At 47.3% G+C, this 23,236-nt stretch overlaps 1 protein-coding gene across 2 annotated transcripts in view; it reads left to right on the top strand.

Annotated features, from left to right (window-relative positions):
• CSTPP1 (centriolar satellite-associated tubulin polyglutamylase complex regulator 1) overlaps positions 1-22,278 on the top strand; it is a 241,914-nt gene extending 219,636 nt beyond the window's left edge. For both annotated transcript variants that reach the window (XM_004457928.5, XM_004457927.5), the window contains 5 exons: positions 15,643-15,728; positions 17,208-17,403; positions 18,096-18,205; positions 21,158-21,221; positions 21,493-22,278. In XM_004457928.5, the coding sequence (XP_004457985.1) occupies positions 15,643-15,728; positions 17,208-17,403; positions 18,096-18,205; positions 21,158-21,221; positions 21,493-21,667 (631 nt within the window). In that variant the 3' untranslated portion in view covers positions 21,668-22,278. The remainder of the gene's footprint in view (positions 1-15,642; positions 15,729-17,207; positions 17,404-18,095; positions 18,206-21,157; positions 21,222-21,492) is intronic.
• Positions 22,279-23,236: the final 958 nt, after the last annotated feature.

Below are 23,236 nucleotides of genomic sequence, written 5' to 3'. Positions count from 1 at the left end.
CAAGACCCTGAAGTATGGAGACAGGCCACAGAAGGAAGCTTCCAATCCGTGGTGATGTGTGCATAAAAAAATGCAACCCACAGGCAGCTGTAAACCAGAGCCCCATTCAGGGACATGGTGTCTCCACATGCACCTGACTCATGTGCTGTCAGCACCATGGCCTGGCCCCAGGGGTGGCAGGTGTGAGCTGGACACACAGGAATGAAAAGGGCAGACAGACATGGCCCCTGTGCCTCATACACACCAGCAGCAGTGGGAGGGGTCAGGTCATTGCATCCCTAAATGATCACCACAGATTCTCCATCTCTGTCCTCTGTGAACTGAGAGGCCTTCCTCATGGTTACAAGCATGAGGACCAGAACCAGACTTCTCAATTCCAATCCTGGTTCTACAGCGTACCTGCTTCTGACCTTGGGGAAGTCATTTCATTTCTTTGAGCCTTAGTTTCCTCAGTTGTAAAAGGGGAATAATAATAGTTGTACTGATTCAAGGAGTAGAATGCTTAAAATGGTGCCTGGCTCAGAGACAACTTTCAATAAATGTTGAGGTAGTGGCATTAACCTTGACCTATAAGAGCACAGGCATCTGGTGTTAGAAAGACATGGAGGCATATCCAACTATGCCTCATTAACTGGATGACCTTGAACTTATCTCTCTTTTTTTTTTTTTACATTTTTTTAATTAATAGATCACAAAGAACATTACATTAAAAAACATAAAAAAACTAAGAGGTTCCCATATACCCTGCTCCCCACTCCCCAATCCCATCATTTTTGTAAATTGTATTTTTTTGAGAAAAAAAAAAGCTACATTAAAAAATATAAGAGGTTCCCATATACCCCCACCCCCCCACACCAACAACCTCCTCCATCATTGTGGCACACTCATCGCACTCGATGAACACATTTTGGAGCACTGCTGCACCACATAGATAATAGTTTACCCTATAGTTAGCACTCTCCCCCAGTACATTCAGTGGGTTATGGCAGAATATATAAAGTCCAGCATCTGACCCTGCAATATCATTTAGAATACCTCAAAGTCCCAAAAATGCCCCCACATCACATCTCTTCTTCCCTGTCCCTACCCTCAGCAACTACTGTGGTCACTTTCTCCACCTCAATGCTATAATTTCTTCTATTAGTAGTCACAATAGTTTTATAGTAGAATATCAGTTAAGTCCACTCTAATCCTTATTTTATTCCTCCATTCTGTGGACCCTGGGATGGTGATGGCCACTCCAGCCCTTGATACTGATGACTATGTTTATGATCCTGTGTACCTGAAATATGAACTAGGCCTAGAGCTGCAGGGTGCCTAAGAGTTACCTCCTGAGGCCTACATGTTGCTCAAATATGGCCACTCTCTAAGCCAAACTCAGCATGTAAATGCATTACCTTTCCCCCAGCGTGGGACATGACTCCTGGGGAGGAGCCTCCCTAGTGCCGAGGGATTACTACCAATTACTAACTGCTGATGCAACAGGAGACTTTGAATAAAAGGATCAACTCAGACCAGCAGAATATCTCAGCCTACATATTGGATCAAGTGTTAAAAACTGCTTTTTGACCTTGAATAAAAGGGGGAAATGGCAAAGACAAATGACTTTATATGGCTAAGAGTCTTCCAGAAGGAGTCGGGAGGTCATCAGAGGGGTCAATGCTTACACACTCCTCAGCAGGACCCCAGAGAGAGCCAAAGTAGGTGCTGGTTCTCCTGAAGGCTACAGAGATCCACAGGGTATATGGTCATGGCAGATGGATTTGGAGTTCTGTGCCATGTCAGAGGGCCCTACTTTGGGATTTATGCTCCTGAGTGTGATGGAGCTGGACTCAGATGTGACCTTCCTACACATGCTTCTTCTGTCACTTTTACTGAACCTGTGGTTGGTGCTAGGGATGGTACATACTCAGGGGTCATGAATCTCTGGACTGCCCATGTGCCAGCTGGGCCCTGAGCCTCAGCAGAGTTGAGACTCCTACTCTCTGGTTCATTGGACTTACCCAGGTCAGCTAACAGGGAGGTGGAGATGGTCAAACACCACACCAGGGAATCAAAGAGTACCAACAACTGCAAGCTTGAGGAATTGCATCCATCATCCATGTGGAATCTAAGCCCCCTCTTGAATTTATCTTTTAACTTCTCTGAGCCCTGTTTCCATATATGTAAAATGGGGATAATAATCATAACTAAGTCATAGTTGGTTGTGAGTTTTCAACCAAAAAAAATACATGTAAATTGCTTAGCACATTGTAGGCATTCAATAAAGAATAGTTTCCTGCTGTTATAATGGTGGCATTATTATTATTACCAGATGTTTTTTAATAAAATGAGAAGTTCCTAAGTTTCTAGAGGCAGTGCTTTCTGGCCTTTTTCACTTCACAACACTCAAAAAATAATACCTAATGAAAAAGTCAGGGTGAAGACAAGACTGCCTGTGATTGGGCCACAGGATCTGGCCTCCTCTGGGCTGGGCCAAGCAACCTTAGCACACCTGTAACCCAGGCAAGACCCAAATGACACAGGATTGGGAGGCTCTCCTCTAAGGGTGAAGATTTAAAGCAGTGATTCTTAAACTGGAGGGTGCATCAGAATCACCTGTAGTCTGTTAAACCACAGATGGCCAGGCCTCATCCATAGGATTTCTGATTCAGTAGGTCTGGCATGGGGTACAAGCCTTCACATTTCTAACAACTTTCAGAGGATGCTGATGGTTTGTGGACCACCCTTTGGAAACCAAAGATATAGAGCACTGCATGCTAGTCTCATCATAGATTCAAATAAAAGAAGTAGAAGATTCATGATAAACGGACTTAGAAATGACAAAAAGGGATTAGATTCCCGTCTCTCTCATTTTTTCTGAAATATTATTTAACTCCCTAGTGAGTGAGGCATGTTTAATAGGAAAATTTCTTTTGTCATAGTTATGTTCTAATCTATGTTTCAAAAGCACCTCAACTCCTAAGAAATCTAGTTTTAGGTGTAATCACTCATCCCTACTAAAGAGTCACTTTCTAGCTGCTCTCTGTATCACAAAGGCAGTATAGACTAATGAAGAAGTAAGTACTCAGCTGCTGGAGCCAGAGAGTCCCGGGTTCATGTCCCAGTTCCTTTACTTACTGGTTTGTGACCTTGAGCAAGTTACCTTACTTCTCTAAGCTTTAATTTCCTGGTCTGTAAAATGGGAATAATAAGAGCATCTGCCTCATAGAGTTGTTTTAAGGGCTTAATGAGATAATGCATGTAAAATACATGTCACATAGCCCTTAAGAATATTACCTATTTTTCAATAAAAAAAATTTTTTATGCCAATGTTACAAGTACTCAGTTAACACAAGATAATAACTACAATCACAATAAATCTGCTTTAGTCAGTGGTTATATTCCCCCATTATATCTGTTCCTTCCTCAAGCTTTAGGGATTGGAGATGATGTCCATTCTGACTGCTTCAGGCTAAGAAGGGACGTAGATATTATGGGGCAGAGGAATGGAATTGTTTTGCTTGCAGTTGAAAATACTTCTTGCTTTTGGGCTGGGGCTGCTCCATCATCATCATTTTGTTGGTTGTCCAGGGCTCAACCAGGAACAATCCAAAGGCTTTAAGTCTCTGAAAAATATACTTAACCAGGTAAAATGAAAATTATAAGTTCATATAAAAGTAGGAAAATCATGATTAGGGAACTTATAAATGAGTATAACTATACTATATTGGGAAAATAGCTGTCCGTATATTCCCAACAGAGCCGCTGAGGGTGTTGATTTCATGAAGCTGTGTGCTTGCCTGTGGGGTCTGGAAAGCCCTAGTACCCTTAGGAGCACTTTTGTTTGAAACTTTGTTTACTGTGGCCGTTTGTGAAGTTCTGGCTGAGACCTGCCTAGCACAACCTCCGGAATGACCTCCCAACTCACTTTGAAATCTCTTAGTCATAAAAGCTCCATTTTATTTAATATTTCCCCCTTTTGATCAAAGTTTTTCTCCAAATGCATTGCTGACTCATGCTTGGTAATAATCCCTCGGCGCCATGTGGGGAGGTGGGTAGTGAGTTTATTTGCAGTTGGGTTAGAGAGGGGCCACATTTGAGTGACAAGGAGATTTTCAGGAGGTAACTCTTAGGCATTAATTATAATTAGGCTTAGTTTTACTATTATAGGAATAAGGTTCATAAGTGCAAGCATTAAGAATGAGGGCTCGGCTTATTAGCCTGTTTTCTTTTCTTAGGCAAGGCTTATATATTCCAGAGCTTTGGGCTATTTTATTTGAGAAAGTAGCAGGACTTCCCCAGGAGGGAAATTTAATATTTTGTTAGCTACTTTGAGGGCTCTGTCTATCCAGAAAACATATTTATGGCAACAAAGATGCATTTATATCCCACAGATGTATGTAGCTATATAATACTCAAGATGTTCCAAAGGCCCTGTCTGTTGAGACACCTGACCATGTCCTACCTTTACCTTCTTACTAGGGTTATGTTACTTGTCAGGTAGAACATAAATAGTAATTTTTTTATTATAATTTAGTGTATTTAATTCCTGAGCATCTGCTACCTGCCAGATCTTATGCTATACGCTAAGGATGCAGCTTTATGCTTTCTTGGTGTCTTTCTTTCTTTACTCCTCTCCCCCACAATATTCTTCACATAGATGCTCCCACCCCCGCCCCCAGGTCTGACTTGCCGTTTATCAGTATCACTGTTACCCTAGGAAGGAGCAGGAGGTCTTTTCCCAAAACAGACTATTCTTTCCTTCCCCTTTCTTTCATTCACCAAGTAATTTATTGAGTGCCTATTATATGCCAGTCATTGTACTTTGTAGAGGGGTTCTATCAGTGGATAAAATAGATGTTGTTCCAGTGCTCATGGAACTTGCACACTGGTAGAGAAATAAACATAAATAAATGAAAAAGTGCCAAGTGCAACAGAAGTATAGAAGCAGGAGAACCAACCTAACCTGGAGAATCATGGAAGGCCTTTCCACAAGGAAGAGATGTTGAATCTGGGACCTAAAAGATTAGTCAGAGATGAACTTGTCCTATCAGATATCAAGACATATAAGGCTATCATAAGGAAGATAGGATAGTATGGGACTAAGGATAGACAGATCATACTAGACAGGCCAGAACAGATCCATTCATTTATAAACACTCGGTATATAAAAAGGTAGTATTGCAGAGCAGTGGGAAAAGGGGAGGATTCAAAAAGAGATATCAGGACAATTTGTTATCCACATATCAAAAAATAAAATCAGATCCCTATTTCACACTCTACTCGGAATTCACTTCCCCATCGATTATAGAACTGCATATAAAATGCAAAACTAAAAAAAAAGAAAGATATGCAAAACTAAAATTACTCTTAGAAGAGTATGGCAGTTTGAGCTTATTTTATGAATACCAAAAAGAGAAAGATTATGTTTATAAACTAATCTGTTCTTCTGAGTGTGATACCCTTTGATTGTATTAAATTCAGCTGAGGTGTCTTTGATTAAATTATTTAAGATTAGGGCTTTTGATTTGATGAAATCAGGGGCTGTGGCTCAGGCTGAGTCCCCATCCCCTTGCTGGGTCTGATGTAAACTGACACTCAAATACAGGAAGAGATTTCTCTGTCATTTTTTTTTTTTACTTCTGGTTGCATCATTGTCTTTTTGGTGTGTCACTTCACCGCGCTGGGGCCAGCCCCTCTCCATGCAAGTCTTTTTTCTTTTTTTCTTTCTTTACCAGGAGTTCCTGGGCATCGAACCCAGGTCCTCCATATGGTAAATGGGAGCTCAATTACTTAAGCCACAGCCACTTCCCTGTGTTGTCATTTTTGATCCTGCCATGTGACAGAAAGGAGAAGGCTCAAACAGCTGAGGCCCTGCAGAGAGATGAGCCATTTTGCCTGACTGATTACAGCTGAAATCAGGAAGAGACCAGAATGGCTGAGACTGATCTGGAAGACCCAGAAAGAAATAAGCCCTGTGCCAGGCGAGAGAGAGGAAGCCCTAAGAGACAAGCCCTCTGCCAGCTGGCCGCTGAAATCAGGATGAAAGCAGAGCAGTTGAGCCTGAGAGAGGAAGCCCAGAAGGGAAGGCTGAAATCTCAGAGATCACGGCCATCTTGCTTCACCACGTGGCAGCACAGCGGGATCAATAGTAGCTGACTTGGTGAGAAAGCATCTCTGCTGATGCCTTGATTTGGAACTGTAAGCAAACCCCAAATAAATCCCCATTACAAAAGCCAAAAGCTTCTGGTACTTGGCAACGTCACCCCTTTGGCAGACTAATACAAAGATAATAGAGAATAGTTTTATGGCCGCTAGGTGGCAAAAGGAATTCTTAAAACAAGATATAAAAATGACAAGCCCAGTGGACGAGGTTGATAAATTTGACCGCAAATTAAATTGCATTCATTCATTCAGTCATTCAGTCAGTGTTTATATTGAGTGCCTATTATGTGCTAGGCACTCTGCCAGGTGCTGAAGAGAGAACAGTGAACAAAACAAAATCATTGCTCTTGTGGAGCTGATATCCTAGAATAAGAGAAAATATCAGTTAGAAAGCAAAGATTCCTTGATGGCAAATTGAACCCTGGCTGCAGCAGTAAAAGTATCAAATTCTAATCACTAGACTACTAAAGAATTAAAAATTAAAATTTTCTATGCAACAAAAGATACCATAAACAAAGTTGAAAGAAAGTCAAAGACCAGAAAAAGAAATTTATTATGTATATCACTGACAAAGAATGTCTACAAAATGTTTTCATCTCAAGAATTTTTTTATATAGAACTCCTACAAATTAATAAGAAAAGACAAAGAACTTTAGCTGAAAAGCAGGCCAAAGATATGAACAGTCAATTCACAGAAAACTAACAGCCAATAAACACCTGGGCATATTTTCATGCCCAGACTCCCTATTAATCAGACAAACACCAATTAAATGGAGATACCACTTTGTTGTATCAAACTGGCAAAAAGTTTAAAGTCTGATAGTAAAACTATTGGTGAGAATGTGGAACAGTGGGAGCTCTCATAAATTGATGGTGAAGAGTGTGAATTGGTACAATCACTTTGAGGCAGTTTGGGAAAATCTAAAAAAGTTCAAGAGTTGTACCTGGGCGTAAGAAAAAACGCACACCATTGTTTGTAATAGCTGCACATTGAAACAATCTTCATACACTGGAATTCTATACAGCTGCTAAAATGAGTGCATGTAGCTAAACATGCATTGACATATAGATCTCAAAATAGCAAGTTACAGAATGATACAGAGTTTGAAAACAAGCAAAACTAAGTCATATAATGTTTTAAGAATGTAGACATTTACATGAATTAATATGGTATGAAAACATGCAGAAGAATGCTAAGCCCCCAATTTTCAGTAAATCATTGTGACTCCTAGGGAAGAAGAAAAGGGGAATGGAATGAGTAAGGAATACACAGGAAGTTTGAATGGTATCTGTAATATTTGTTAAAGCTTTTACAAATTGGAGGAAAGAGCAAAATGTCAGGGTTTGATAAAGTTGCCTAGTGGGTACACAGGTGTTTGTTGTTTTTCTCCCTAATTTTTTGAGACAGAACACAGAACAGATGGGGGCGGGGGGAGGGTGAGGATGCATAGGATTTAGGTAGGGAGCAGTGAGAGGGAAAAAGGCATTCTGGGAAAGTGAGGAGCATGAACAAAAACCAGGCTTCCTCCAAAGGTGACCTAGCGGAGCGGAGCCAGTAGGTATGGAGCTTGAGACATTTGGGGGCAGGGAGAAAAAAGGAGGACCTGCAGGATTTGGGTCATTATCTAAGAACAGTGGAACAGTTCTGAAAGGCTCTGGGGACCCCTGTCAAGCTTCTTTGAAGGGGCCAGGGTAACCGGTTTGAATGGCTGATGGGGGCCTCCTCGCTGTCTGGAGGAAAGCAGCAGCATCAGGGCCTAAGCTTCCAGCCCTCCTAGGAGCAGTTGCTATACACGAATAACAATCACCAAGCCGGGGAGAAGGCAGAGGCACCAGCAGGAAGGTTTTATTGCCAATAGAGAGCACAGAGCCCAGGTTTTCTTACCAGGTGCAGCTGCAGGTGGTGGAGAACTGTATTTGAATTACAACTCTTTCACATCTAGCTGGTGACCTTGGTCAGGTTTCTTAATCTCTCTAAACCTCTCTTCTCAGTAAAGGTATGCATTGTGCTTACCTCATTGGATTAATATTAGGAGAAAATGAAATGACAGATATGTAGTGCTGACAGGATCAGGCCCTACCGAACATTAACCATTACTGTTATTGTTGTTATTGCCCACTCCCTCTTGGGTCAAGCTTCTTAGGAACTATAGGACAGGAAGGGTTTGGGGGACTCTGGAGTGGAGTGGCAGGTTGGAACCAGAGTCAAGGTGTCCAGGGGAGAGCAGTGACCTGGATATCCCCCTCTGCTTTGAGGGCTTGGTGTATGGCAGTTCTTGCACATGAAGGTGCCTCCAGCTCTGCCCAGGAGAGGGACAGCCCTTAGGAAGTGTCCCAGGAAACCTTGAAAATGGCCTTTTTCCTCCACCTGGGAAAGGCAGCCTGCACACAGGTTCACTGCAGCCTCTCACCCATGGCCATGCCATTAAAGCAGACTGCATATGTACACTGAAAGCTGCCCCCATGAAGGACACTGGTCACGTGACCTCCCCAAAGAAGTGCAGTCAAGGAAGGTGACTCTTGTTTCTGGCACTGAGGGCTGGCTTCCCCCAAAAGTAGATTCGAAACAAGATAGCCAGCTTCCGCCAGGGAACCTCTGCCTGGTTGGGTGCTGGCAGCACTTACTTCCTCTGAGGTATAATTTTATTTGCTATATTGGGCCCTTCCGGCACCTGAACCAGATAATGTACACGTATTGATGGCAACTAACACTTATTGAGTGCTTATCATACACTAGGCCCAGTACAGCATCACGTTGACTCTTCACCAGAATCCCGTGAAATAGGAACTATGATTGTCTCCTCTTTACAGATGAAGAAACTGAGGCTCAGAGAAAAGGGAACCTGGCCAGTGAGCAGTGGAGCTGGGATTTGATCCCCGACCTGTGGACGGCGGGTACAGCTTGTGCCACCAGACCAGACTGCTGACCATTAGGGCTGAATAGGAAGTGGAGGAGTCAGTAGGGTCAGGCTGGAAGCTATTGCTTCCTTGGCACCCACTTAACTCGACAGTCCATCCCAGCTGTTGAATGTCAGTAAGGGAGGGAGAAAGCAGCCAGCTCCCTCGGGATTAGCTCGGACCCTGCCAAGGGCTTTTTCTTCATTCCAGTCTCCTGCCCTGGACTCCACCCACCACATGGTTCTGCTCAGAGCCAGCCTGGACTGGCGTGCCTTCGCTTCTTCCCTGAATCCCCCTCTCTAGCCCTGAGGCATGGCCTGCGAGGATCACCCCATGATCCAATAGACTTGTGCAGCCACTTGTTGGCAGCAGCTCCCTGTTGGCTCCACTTCAGAGCAGGGGCAGCCAGGCTCCTCCAGGTGTCACAGCAGCTGGCATGTTAGCAAAAGGCCTCTGGCAGGAAGGGGTGCCGAGCCAATTGCCATCAACTGGAAAACAGCACATGTAGATGACCTCGTTTCCACCAAGATTCCTTTTTGAGTCCTCTGGAGTGGTGAGTTGTAGTTCAGGATGAAGGAGCTGTCTGTGGGAATATGGGGCCACCTTGAGTTGCCATCCTTAAAGGCAGAGATGGACCTTAAGTTTCCTATCTTCTCCACGGTTTTGCCCAGATTCTAATGCAAGACGTAGGTGTCTAGAACTCTCATGGGTCAGAGCATCAGTTTGGAGATAGGCAGTGCAGCATATGATGCCTTTAAAAGCACAATTCTCTTAAGTCTTTCCAAATTTTCCACAGTCACAAGCCTCTGAACAGCAAAAATGTTCCCTAGCAGAATCAGCACTAATAGGAGAGGGCACTGGTTCCATCCCCCTGGAGGGCCAGGCCCTCAACACCACAACTATTAGAGCTGGAGGAAGCCCTTTAGAAAGCCTGATCCTTCAAGCTTCTGCCCTGACATGTCCAGCAACAAGCAGCTCAGTCCTTCACAGAGCAGCCACCATCCCAGAATGGGGCAGCTTAGAAAAGTCTTCCTCCTAGTGAGCCAAACTCTAGATCCTTGTGGCATCTTCCTCAGAGGCACCCCTTCAAGAGCTTAGTCTTGGCTCTCACTTCCTCTTAGGTCTTCTCTTCCAAGCCAAAGGGGCTTTCAGTCCATGCATCATTTGTACTATATGCCAGTTTCCAGACTCTCCACGACCCTGACCCCCTTCATGACACCAGCTTATTTATTTCTCTTACATGGACTGTCCAGAGCTGAATGGAATATCCAGGTGTCACCTGGTTAGGTGAAAGGAAAGGGAGGCTATGGCCTCTCTTCTTCACTTGTTCAAATATTCCCTCATTCAATAAATATTTATCAAGGGCCCACTGCGTGCCAGGCACTGTGCTGGCCTCTGGAGTCCAGCAATGTGCAGAGAGACAGAGTTGTCACTGTGGTGGATCTCACGGCCCTGGGCAAAAATAGACATGAACAGAGGGAGGAGGTCACAAAAAAAGGTATGAGACTGGAGCAGGAACGCTTGCCCTAGTCAGGATTGGGGAAAGCTTCCCCCAAGGGGTGCTCTGTAGGCTGCAACCTGAAGAATGTCTGGGCCTCTGGAAGGTAAGGAGAGGGGCGTGGGGGCAGGCTGGTCTGAGGGACGTGAGGAAGGAGAGTGGCTGCAGTGGGTCTAGAGAGGGGAGGGTAGGCAGGGCCGGGGGTGCTTATGTGGGCTCAAAAGCCAGGGCACAATTCCCTAGTAAGGGACCATGACATTATATTGGGCTTCAAATTTCGGGGAGTTCTGGATCACAGAGTGTTTCAACAATGGCAATGGAGGGATACTGGTATGGGATACCAATGACAGGTGATATATGGCTGACAGGGAGCTGTACAGAACATATGTCCAGGGTGCATGGTAATGATTGGATATACTCATAGTGGCAACAATTAAAAACCACAGCAGGGGGGGTACTGGGTTCCTGGCCAGTGGTGCTCTGTCGTGGTCCCTAGGGGAGCAGCGACAGTCTCCCAGGTACAGCGGCGGGGACCGGGAGGGAGTGAGGGTTCAACAGTGAGCCCCTGATGCTAATGACTATGCTTGTGAGCTGATAAACCTAAAATAAGAACAAGGCCTAGAGCAACATTGTGCCTGGGAATTTCCTCCTGTCAGCCTTCATGTTACTCAAATGTGGCCAGTCTCGAAGCCAAACTCAGCATGTAAATGCAATGCCTTCCCTCCAGCGTGGGACATGACACCCGGGGATGAGCCTCCCTGGCAATGAGGGACCACTATCAACTACCAACTGATGATGCAACTGGAAAAGGACCTTATACGGAAGGTTCAATGCGGATCAGCAGAATATCCATGTCTACATAAAATAACATGACTTTAAAATGCTGTTTGACCTAAAGTAAGGGGGAAATGGAAAGGAGAAATGAGTTTATATGGCTACGAGTTTCTAAAAAAGAGTCTGGAGGCTGGCAGAAGGATTGCCCTCATGCACAACTGAGCAGAGTCAGAGAGACAGATAAAGCAGATACAACCCCCAGATACTGATTCCTTTGAAGGCTAAAGAGACCCATGAGAGCTATGGTCATGGCCGATGGGGTTAACTACCAGGGCAGATGACCTCTCTTTGGAAATGGTGTTTATGTGTGATGAATCTGGACTCAGATGGGATCTCCCTTCATAAGACTTTCATGCTAATGTGCTGGAGGTGCAGTTAATGTTGGGGTTTAAGATATATTTAGGGGATTTGAATCTCTGGACTGACAATGTGATAGCCAGGTCCTGAGCCTCAACAGAGTCCAGCACCTACAATCTGATCTATTGGACTTACCACACTCAGCTAAGATGGAGTTGAAGAAGGACAATCACCACACCATGGAGCCTAGAGTGATTACAACTGAAAATGGGAGGATTGCATCCAGCATCCATATGGAATCTGAGCCTCCTCTTGACATAGAGGTGCAATGGACACAACCAATCCAATGTCCACATAGAAGAGGTGGCATTGGATTGGGAAAAGTGGACATGGTGGACGATGGGTATGGGGAAAGGCAGGAAGAGATGAGAGGTGGAGGCGTCTTTGGGACATGGAGCTGCCCTGGATGGTGCCTCAGAGGTAATCACCGGACATTGTAAATCCTCACAGGGCCCACTGGATGGAATGGAGGAGAGTATGGGCCATGATGTGGACCATTGTCTATGAGGTGCAGAGGTGCCCAAAGATGTACTTACCAAATCCAATGGATGTGTCATGATGATGGGAACGAGTGTTGTTGGGGGGGGAGAGGGGGGGTAGGGGGGTGGGGTTGAATGGGACCTCACATATATATATATTTTTAATGTAATATTATTACAAAGTCAATTAAAAAAAATAAAAAAATAAAAAAAAGCCAGGGCACAAGTGGGGGGCTCTGCTCTAAGGGCACTGGCGAGCCTGCAAAGGGTTTTAAGCAGAGTTTTAAAGTGGTCAAAGTCACCTTTGTCCGAAGACCTTTCTGAACACACTATGGATACTGGGGTATAGGGAGGCAAGAATGGTCGCAGGGAATGCCTGAGGAGCAGTAGGAAAAAGTAAAAGGCCATGCAGTTTTCCAGGAAAAAGAGGTGGAGGCTGGGCTTCGGATGGTGGCTGTGGACCTGGAGAGAAGTAGATGATGCCTGAGAAATTTAGGAGATAGGATTGATGGGACTTGGTGATTGATCTGGGCAAGGGAGGGTTTCCAGGATGCCTAGGTGGCACCCGGGTGTCTGGCTGAGTGGACTAGCAGGTGATGTTCCTAGTAATGAAAGCCGAGCCCCAATTGGCACCTGCTTGCAACCAAGGAAAGCCCTTAGTCCTTTCACACATATACTGGAGGATGTCGTCTGTCCTGTGAGGGTTTGCTCTCACTGTGCCCTGGCTGCCCGTCTTAATAGAGGGCTTCCCCCTGCCATATGTGAGGTCCTGAGGTCAATCCCTGGGGCCTCCTGGTGAAAAAGCATCCCCATGTGGTGAGCCAATGCCCACACAGTGAGCCAAGTGCCCACCCAAGTGCTCATGCAGAGAGCTGAGTGCCCATGCAAGTGAGTCACGCGGCAAGATGATGACACGACAAAAGAGAGACGAAGGGGAGAGTCAAGGCAAGGCGCAGCAGAAACCAGGAACTGAGGTGGCGCAAGTGACAGGGAACCTCTTTTCACATCAGAGGACCCCAGGAGCGAATCCCAGTGAATCCTAAAGGAGAAAAACGAGAAGACAAAAAGAGAAATAGATACAGAAGACCACACAGCGGATGGATACAGACAGCAAAAAACAGCAGGCGGAAGGGGAAGGAAAAAAAAAAGGATGCTAATGATCTAAGTCAAGAACAGCCTCTGACAGAAAGCTGCTGGCTAGTTCTTAGGCCAGAAGGGGGTCCTATTTGCAGCTTCTAATCCTACTGTGGCTGAGCGGATGATGCTTACGGCACTCTGCTTCAGAGTCGCAGCGAGGTAGTGCCTGTCTCAGGAGCAAGCAGATTGTGAGTAGCAAGAACTAAAAATGGAGGTAACTCCTTAAAGGCAGAGGAATTTGTGGTGATGGTTGTTAAATGTACTAAAACCCAGTGAATTGTACACTTTTTAAAGAGTGGGTTTTATGGTATCTGAATTATATCTAAAAATAAATGGAGAGAATGATAAAAGGAGGTAATTGCTATCAACAGGAGCAGCAGGTTCCAGGTGGAGTAAAGAGAAGCCCTGGAACCTCTTCAGAGGCTTCGGCCCCCTGGACAGTCCTGAGTCGGGGCGCTCCCAGCCATGCTCCTCTGTGGTAATTCACTTCGGGCCATCCCAGGGCTATCCTGGGGGCAGCAGGGCAGGAAGAAAGGTCCCTGGCTTCCTTTTCCAGGGCCTTTCCCTTCCCTGCTGAGCCTTGGAAAGAACTTTGGGCCTGGCAGCTCTTCCTCCCTGAGCGTTCCTGGCAGCACGCTCTCTGCCTCAGTAGTTTGGGTGTCTTTGCCAACCCCAGTCCCCTTTACCTGCTCCCTCTCAGCTCGCTCACTCTCCTCTCCCTCCCCATCCACATGTCAGAGGCTGGGCCTTGGGCCCTCTCCCTTCCTTTTTGCCAGCTTGGTTCTCCTCAGGTTAGGGAAGTCAAGGAACCGGGTCACCCCTGGCGCACAGTGAGGCTTTCGGGCCCACGAGCCACCAGCAGAGGGGCCCGGGCGCCCTCCTGTGGCCAGAAGCACCATTGCTTCTCCCCACCCCCTGGCCTTGATTTTCTTCCAACTGGAATTTTAACTGTGAACTCCGGTAATCTAGGCAGCTTTTACTCTCCCCAAGAGATACAGAAAAAGCAAAGTCCTAAGATATGAGTGACCCAAAAGAAGACCAGTCAGATACAGAAACTAATAAATAATATATTAGTGTTTGTATTCTGTGTCTTTAGTTTTAAAGAGGCAGTGTTGCCTGGTAGTTACCTGGGCTCCCCAGCTCTGTGCCCTCAGGCAGGGCCTGCAATGTTAGAGATACTCAGTAAAAGGTACCTGTTCCAATTATTACTATTACTACAACTAAGACTAGGCAGAAATCATTGTAACTCTTCCTGGAGCTCGGAATCCAAGGCAGTTCCTCGCACAATTCCAAGGGCGTCGCTTACATTGAATCTGTATAACGTGTCCTCCCCAGAGGTGAGCAATACTGGCTCTCACAAAGAGGTGGAGGGAAAAAAATTTAAATACACAAGAGGGCAAAATAAAACAATTTTTTTAAATGTCAAGATAAAGCCAGAAGTGCCCAGTCAGAAACTGACTGGAGGCACAGCCCCACTCCAGTAGTTGAGTTTTGGCTCCCTGCCTGGCACAGGGACGGAGCCAACAAGGGCTAATTTCCTCCCCTTCCCACCCCCTCTTGGATGTGGCGCTGAGGAGAGTATGAACTTGGTCCGATCCCTTTAGTAGTCAAATGGTTTTTCCTGTGAGGTGGCTGCTGGGGGGGGCACTAGAGAGAAAAAAGCAGGAGGTGATCAGCTCCTGAGAGGAGACCGTGAGGAGCCTTGGCAGCCATCGTGTCACGAGATGGGGGGTGTTCTCTGACCCCTCTCCAAAGCAGTCTCCTTCACCCCTTGCCTGCCGTTGGTATCCTAGGATGTGGGTGCCCCGAGCTGAGTTCTGGCCCTTTGGTAGCTTATTAAATCTCAGTAACTCTTGCCAAGACCCCTTTAAACCTCTTGGCTGTTCTTTTTGCCTTTCTGATCAGCTGTGTTTATTCTGAACTAAATGGTCCTCTCTGCAGGATGAAGGGATTTACTGCTTAAGTATATGAAAAGAAATCTTGGCTGCATTACAATTGCACCCTCTTCTCACCCCCTCTCCTCACTACCCTCCCCCTACCCCCCACGCTCCATCCACTAGCTGGTGCCACGGAGACTGAACAGGAGCCTGCTCTTGGTGGTGTGCTCGGTTCATTTTGGCGGCAGAGCCCAATTGATGGAGAAGAAGTGAGGTGATTGGGAGGAGCTTGCTTTGGGGAGCCCTCTCCCAAATGTTTCCTACTGCCCCAAGGGAGACTGGAGACCCAGGAAACACTCTCTCTCCCTCATTTTTTCTCGCTCTCACTCTCATTTTCTTTCTCTTTCCTCCTCAGGATTGTGCTCATGGATGATGCCATGGACTGCTTAATGTCTTTTTCAGATTTCCTTTTTGCCTTCCAGATCCAGTTTTACTACTCAGGTGAGAATCTTCTAGGGCCCCATGTGGCTCCTGTCTAGGACCGTATCTCCCTTCCCTTCCCATCTGTGTGTCCATTGCACATGGGTCTCTTCCCCACTTCCTTTGGTGCTGTGCTTCCCCGGGTCACACACAGGATGTCCAGTCACCACTGGTTGTCACAAGATTCAATCTGCTCAGCCTACTTCCTCAGCATCCTCAAGATATAAAAAACTTACCATGTGCCAGGCATGACAGTGAACACTTTAATCCTTAGAACAATCCTAAGAAATAAGTACTTTCAGGAGGTCAGCGTTACGGAGGTAAGTAGCTCATAAGTGGCAAAGCCCAGACTTGAACACAAGGCTGACTCCAAAGCCAGTGCTCTTAGCCACTCTGCTGTATTCTGGTGTGTGGGCACACATTCTCCCACCCACACAGCTTTTAATAAACACACACCAGTCCTATCTCACACTCCCATCCTGCTCCCCAACACATACCAGCTGTGCCCTGAAATCTGTTCTGGAATCACATGGAATCAAAATAAATGAAAAAATACAAATGCTCACCAGCTCACACGCAAATGACAATAAATGGAATGTTGGGTTTAGAAATTGCTTTGTCCATAAACAAACTTGTTTAAAATGGGCTCTTCCAGTAAATAGAAGGCCGTCCTTGGAGCCTGGCGATGGCCTTCCTGCCAGCATGTGGCCCCAGCCAGCCCTAATTTCACTTAAGCGTCACATGCTGTTTACTTGCTGGCAGCCCAAGGACCTGGTCAGACAGGGGCTGGAGCCTGGGGTCTGGCCACCTGCTCTTAGCAGCTCTAAACATCTATGTGCTATTTCTCCGAAGCACCTGGGCCTGAGAGGAGGAGCAGTGCCTTGGGGAGAACCCTTTCCCTCACCAAGGCCCTCTCCCAGCCCACCCAGAAGGGCGGGACAGCAACATTTGCCTTTGAGCAGTGCTTGGCCTTGGGCAGCACTATACTGCACAGCAGCACGCGCCAGAGAGGAGATGGGCCGTAAGTCAGTCACAAAATGGGGCTTACTGGTTGGAGCATGCACACATTCATTCTTCCAAAAGACATTTATAGCACTTAGTATATGCCAGGCATAGTTCTAGATGCTGGGGAAAGAGGTTAACAAGGCATGAGCCCTGCCTTTGTACAAGGATCTTCCATTCTAGTAAGGAGACAGAAAACCAGTTGTTGGATAAGCGCTACAAAATATATGGGGTGCAGTGCGAGCATGTAACGGGGGATCTCACCTTGTCTCAGTGACCAGGAACAACTGCCCAAAGGATGAGACTTTGGAGCTGAAACCCAGATTAGTGTCCTCCTAAGTGTGGTGGTCACAGGAGGTTGGGAGCTCCTGATTTCAGCACACTGGGCATTGGAGCACCGAACCTGGTTTGGAGCCAAACAAACAAGAGCAGGGGACACAGCGAAGGGGTGAAATACATCCTCCCTGCCTAAACTATGCTCCTACCTATGGTACCCAGAATTCCTGGAGAGTGTGGCTGCCATCTATCAGGACCTGCTGGCAGGCAAGAACCCCAATACGGTGATTGTGCCCACATCGTCCAGCGGGCAGCACCGCCAGCGGCCTGCCTTGGGCGAGGCTAGCATGCTGGAAGGAGTGGAGGCGTCACTGTTCTACCAGTGCCTGGAGAACCTGTGTGACCGGTACAAGTACAGGTGAGAAATGGGTGCCAACCCCACCTCAGCCCCAAGGATCCAAGGCTGCTGGTTTCGGGAATGGATCCCTAGCAGGATTCTCTGATTGGTTCAGGGCTTCCTATACCTTTCACGGTCCTAGTATCAATTAAGACGGTGCCCCCAAACAGGGAGATGCCGGAAAGACTTCCCAGTTGCCTGAAAGCAAATTTCTAGTAATTTGCTTAGAAAGGATTGCTTTCACTTGGGCTATAGATGACAGCTTTGTCCTCTTGTCTCTACTAGGAAATAAATTGGCCTTGACTTTTTAGAGAGAAGGAAAGCATATTCATGCTACAAAACTTCCCTACAGAAAGGGAGAGTTAAGCCATCCTGTGTGGCACAAAGTGCCTTAAGAACAGAACAGCCAGTTTTGGTCTCTTCCAAGAAGAGCCTGTCACCTGGGGTCATTTCCTCCCCCCGCCCCTCCCACGACCCCGGGAGAAATGACCAGTCAGTAACACTCCAGCCCCTTCTGCCTACAGTCAAGGCCTTGCCCCTGTACAACACTAGGCTTCCTCAGGGCCCTTTGCTCCCCAGAGTCCTTTGCTCCATAGGGCAGGCAGGCCCCTCAGTCTTGGCTGTGGGAATCCTGTAAGCCTAAATGTGTGGATGAACAGATGGCACTCAGACTTGCTTGTCTTTGAACCTGGCATCCATATTCTGCCTTCTAGCTGTCCACCCCCAGCTGTTCTCAAAGAAGTCCTAAGCAACGTTCAGAGACTGACCTTCTATGGATTCCTTGTGGCTCTCTCAAAGCATCATGGAATCAACCAGGCCCTAGGTAAGCCAGTGCTAGCTGTGGCCACCAACCTTGCCCCCACAGGACAAAGCCAGGTAGGCAGATATGGCCTTGGATGGACAGCTCTCACCCTCTGCCTTGACTTCTCAGGGCTGTACTCTGTCCTAGGGAGCGGTAACAGACATGACAAAAGACCGTGTCCTTAGTCCTCTCGCACTTAATGGGACAGCCTTCTCCACCCCACAGCCCTGCCCCAACATGAAGCAGCCTCTCCACAGCAGGGCCATGCCCTACCCCTCCCCATGGAATCCCCAGTTCTGCTTTGGGGAGTGGCCTACCGGCTATGCAGACACAGGACTGTTTGCTCAGTGGAGGTTATATATCAAAGAGACCTGAATCCCTTTTGTAAACAGGGAAAAGGTGTGTCTAAAGAGTCCTTTTCCCAGTTGGGGAAAAAAAAATCTGATTAATTTGAGAGAGAACAAAAAAAAAAAAAGAGGAGGCCTGCACTGGCGCAGCTTTCCCTGCCTTTGGTTCTCACTGGCTGTGTTCTTCATCTCTGGCCGTCTTCATCCAGCCCATCCTGCCCCCGCCTGCCCTTACACACATACATACAACTACTGCTCTCCTGGGGAAAGAGCTACCAGGCCATCAGCCTGCTAGAGCTTGAGGCATTCTTATTTTCTCTCTCCTGAAGAGATACTCCAAGTGTACTTGGGACCCCAGGTTCCTAAGGCTCAAAGAAAAGACACACAGAATTCCCCTTCCTTTTGCCTGTTCTGGGGTTCTCTGTAGCTGGAATTGGGTCAAACGGAAGGAAATGAACATTTGTTAAGTGCTGACTACAGTAGGCCAAGTACTTCCCTAGATGCTATTAACCAGTATAGAACCTGTGAGGGGATACTTCTGGGACCCCTGGGAGCCCAAACCCCAGCAGGACTGCCTGAGGACCCACTCTAGCCTGCACCCACTGGTCATCCTAAGTGTAACCTTGGCCCAGGCCCAGGCCCAGAGACCCTTTGACTAAGTGAGGTTGGTAGCCAAGGTCACTGGCTGGAGCAGGAGTAGAAAGAAGGCAAAATGGGAGGCAGAAGTCAAGAGTGACGGGGTGGTGCGTGAGGACTTGCTTAGGTTTTCTTTCACATGCCTAGGTAACCAGCCACCCTCCCTTCCTTTTCACCAGTCACACCTACTAGGAAGGAAAAGGGAAAAATGGCTAGCCACTGGGTCACAGTGGAGACCAACCCCAAGCCCTCACTTCTATGGGCCTTTGAAAAGCACCATCACTCTACAACTCTTACTGAGCAGTAACGTTGAGTGGAGTGGAAGACATAAAGCACACGATCTCTGCCCTCACCTAGAATTGCAATGTCTGAAAGACAAACCTGGAGATACCCTGTCTGAAGCCAGTTGTAGAAAGGGGGGGCCCTGTACTCTAGACCCCAAGGGAGCCCCAAAGAATGAGAGAGTTCCATAGGACAGAGTTTGAAGCCCACTAACTTAGAGCAAAAGTGGCCAAGATGCATCATCTCAGAAAGCTTTGGAAAAGTTGGGAATTGAATTAGAGCCAGACAGGTAATGCTTTTAATATATACTTTTTTTGTCAGAGAAGTTGCATGTACAGAAAAAAATCAGAAAATACAGAGTTCCCATATACTGCGCCCCCCCTTTTATTAGTGTGGTCCTTGCATTAGTGTGGTACCTTTGTTACAATTAATGAAAGAATATAATAATAATATTATTATAAACTATAGTCCATAGTTTTCATTAAAGTTCACTGTATTGTACAGTCCTGTTTTTAAATTTGTTTTAATTCTTGCAATATATATGCAACCTAAAATTTCCCCCCTTTTAACCACATTCCAATATTTAATTCAGTGCTATTAATTATGTCCACAATATTGTGTTACCAATTTTAAGATAAAGTCTAGGGAAACAGAGGTAGGTCAAGTGGTTGAATGCCTTCTCATGTATGAGGTCTTAGGTTCAATCTGCAGAGCCTTCTAAAAAACAAAAACAAACAAGGAGACCACCTTGGGGGAGCAGGTGTGGCTCAGTGGTTGAGTGCTGGCTACCCACATATGAGGTCCCAGGTTCAATTTCCGGCCCTGGTACCTACAAAAGGAAAAAAAAAGATTGATTCTTTCTAGAGAAAACCATTGTTGACTGACACACTTAGGTTCTAACCACTGCCAAGTTCTTTGCCTCTTTGCTGATGAGAATTCTTCCTGTCTGCAAACTTCAGCTTCACCTTCTCTCTCACCGTTCCCCAGTGTCAAAGAATTAACTTCTCTTAGTTTATAGCTAAGGAAACTAAGAGAGATCGGGGTTTGTCTAAGAGCTCAGAGACAGCGTGTGGCAGAGCCAAAATGGAACTGCTCTCTTTCTGGCTGCTTCTCTTCTGGCCATGCAAAATGGAGCTTGCAAAATGGATCCACTCTTTTCCTCTCACATCTGGGACCTTCCCTGGAGGAGCAGAGGCAGTGGCTTTGACCATCACTGCCTTCCAGCTGAGGCCACCCTGATTTAGGGGCACAGAACTGATCAAGTCTGCTCTTCAGGGACAGCCTGGGCCACATCCTGTGTCTCTGGCTCCTTTTCAGCCCCAGTACTGAGACGTCAAGGAAGGAGTAAACTCCCAGCACCGACCACAACCCACCACCTAGTCTGGGAAGGGGATTGCCCTGTTTGTGCAGTGACTGTGAGGTTTGGGAATGTCTCTTTAGCTGTGGTGTCTGCCCAGGGGGAGGGTGAAAAGCAAAGTTCTAAATTTATCGAGTGGCACCCAAGACTTCCTTCTCCATGACTGTTCTTTTACAGCCTACATCTCTCTTGTGAGCTCTTGCCAAAATCTTTTAGACCAGCTCCCCCGCCCCCTACAGAGTCAGAATAGGCAGACATGAAGGTGAGGGGCTCTGAGGCATCTGCTGAGAAGGGGCCTGGCTGGCTGGAGAACCCTCAGATTAAGTTTTCTGCTCCCCAACTATTTCCTAGGAGCTTTGCCCGACAAGGGAGACCTGATGCACGATCCAGCCATGGATGAGGAGCTGGAACGACTGTAAGTGTCCGGTGGGAAGATGTTGCCCCCTTCTGGAGCCAAACCTCAGTCGGACATGGCCATGTCCCATCCTGGGTTACACAAGGCTCCTGAGTACCACCCCACAGTGGGTGGGGCAGGGTTTGGGGGCCAGCAGAGGCCTGAGGTACCTTCCCTTTAGGTCTTTTGGGCCAGAGACCATGGATTCATCCATACATAAGCGTGAGCATGGAGATCCTGGTCTCTGGACAGGAGGCATCTCGCTGCCCTCTGGGCTTCTTCCCTCCTTCAGGCTGGTCCAGGTCCCAGGCCTGGTCAACTCCGTCACTGCCAATCCAGAGGTCAGCTGCTTGCCTTCCCGGACCTATCCCCGGGTTGGCTCCCCCTGGAAGTCCCTCCATCACTCCCGCAAAGTGGATGCAGAGAGCGATGGCTCCACTGAAGAGACGGACGAGTCTGAGACTTGAGGCATCTAAAGGGTCCTGCCTACAATCCTGCCCTTTGCTCCCAGCCCTTGAGACTCCCACCCAGCGTCCTCTCCAGCCCCTGTGCCATGCCTCCCTCTGCTGGTAAATAGGCTGAATTACAGCCCCAGCCCAAAGATCTGCCTGAAGGGCTCTGGTGATCAGCCAAGTCAGTGACCCTAGAAAACAAACTGCCTACTCGCAGTGGCTTGTTCAGTCTTCGGGCTTTAGTCAGGCCCCAAGATGACAGAATGAGCTGAACCATCTAGTTGCTGGAAGGGGACTTGGCCTTAGCCTTTTGCTAACAATCTTCCCAACCTCTTGAGGAAGAACAGTCTCTTCTCACCCAACCTCTGCTAGACCCCTGATAAGGTTCATCTCCTTACAACTCCATAAAGTGGGAGACCATGAACAGCCAACAAAAAGGCTGGCATGGTCAGGGGTGAGGCCTGCGGTGTAGGTGCTGTGGGGACAGAACCACCATGGCCCTCTGCTGGAGGAGCACCAGCCATGGTTAAGACGAAGGGTGGGGACGACCACTTCAAAAACTGCTTCAAATTTCCTCTGTGTCTAATATATATGTGAAATGAATAAAAGTCCCTTGTGTCTGGTAAGTGGTGAGTCAAGCCCCTAGCCTGAGGAGGGGGTGAAGGGGCGGGGTGAGTTTGGCTCTCTGGGGCTGCATCCTAGCCTTGTGGCAGGACTGGGAGTTGGGGGCCAGAGGGTCACTCAGCCTGGAGACCTGCCTCAGGTAATAAGCAAAGAGGAGCTTACATCCGGGCACATGGGAGACCCCCGGCTTCAAGGGAGAGATGCTAACACAGGAAAGCACCTTTGGAAAACTGAGGCCTAGAGGGCTCAGTATCAGGTTCCCATTGCTTCACAGACCTTGGCAACCTAATTGTTAGTACTGCATATCCTCCCAGCCATAGGGTCATTAAACACTGGCCGAGCACCTACTCTGGGCTAAGGCAGTGTGTGTGCAGCTGTGAACGACACAAGCTTCCAGCCAAGACTGGAGGAAGGAAAGGGGTCTGCACCTTCTGGAATGGGGTAGGAGACCCAGGCAAAGGAGGCTGCTTCCTCTGATGCCAATGTTGCCACCACTGGGCACACATCCTTATGGGCTCATCCCTGCCCAGACCAGCCCCACTAGGTAGTTCCAAGAGATAGCCCCAAACCCCTGCAGTGCCCCAAGCCGGGCCTGGAGGTCCCCTGCTAAAGGAGCTCCAGGCCATGTGGTGAGGCCTCTGAGCCCACAACCATCTCCAGCTTCTAGCCCATGAAAGCAATTCTGAATTCTAAGTGTGCATCAGAATCACATGGGAGTGTGTTTACCATGCCAATAACCAAGTCCCCAGAATCTGATCCTGCACCTGCTCAGGGGTGGGGCCCAGGAATCTGTATTTTTAATGAATACTCCAGATGATTCCAAAGCTGCCACTGATTCACTCTTTGAGAATTGCTGGCTTAAAGCCCCTTATTTACTTCTCAGACCAGCAGCTTTCAGCTGTACCCGAGGACTTGTGAGATAGCACAGATGTTTCCAACGGGTGGCCAAGTCAGGAGTCA

The sequence above is a fragment of the Dasypus novemcinctus genome, chromosome 10 (genome assembly GCF_030445035.2).
Source record: "Dasypus novemcinctus isolate mDasNov1 chromosome 10, mDasNov1.1.hap2, whole genome shotgun sequence".
Taxonomy (NCBI): Eukaryota; Metazoa; Chordata; class Mammalia; order Cingulata; family Dasypodidae; genus Dasypus; species Dasypus novemcinctus.
The sequence above is the reverse complement of the archived record's forward strand: the minus strand, read 5'-3'. Positions and strand labels throughout refer to the sequence as shown.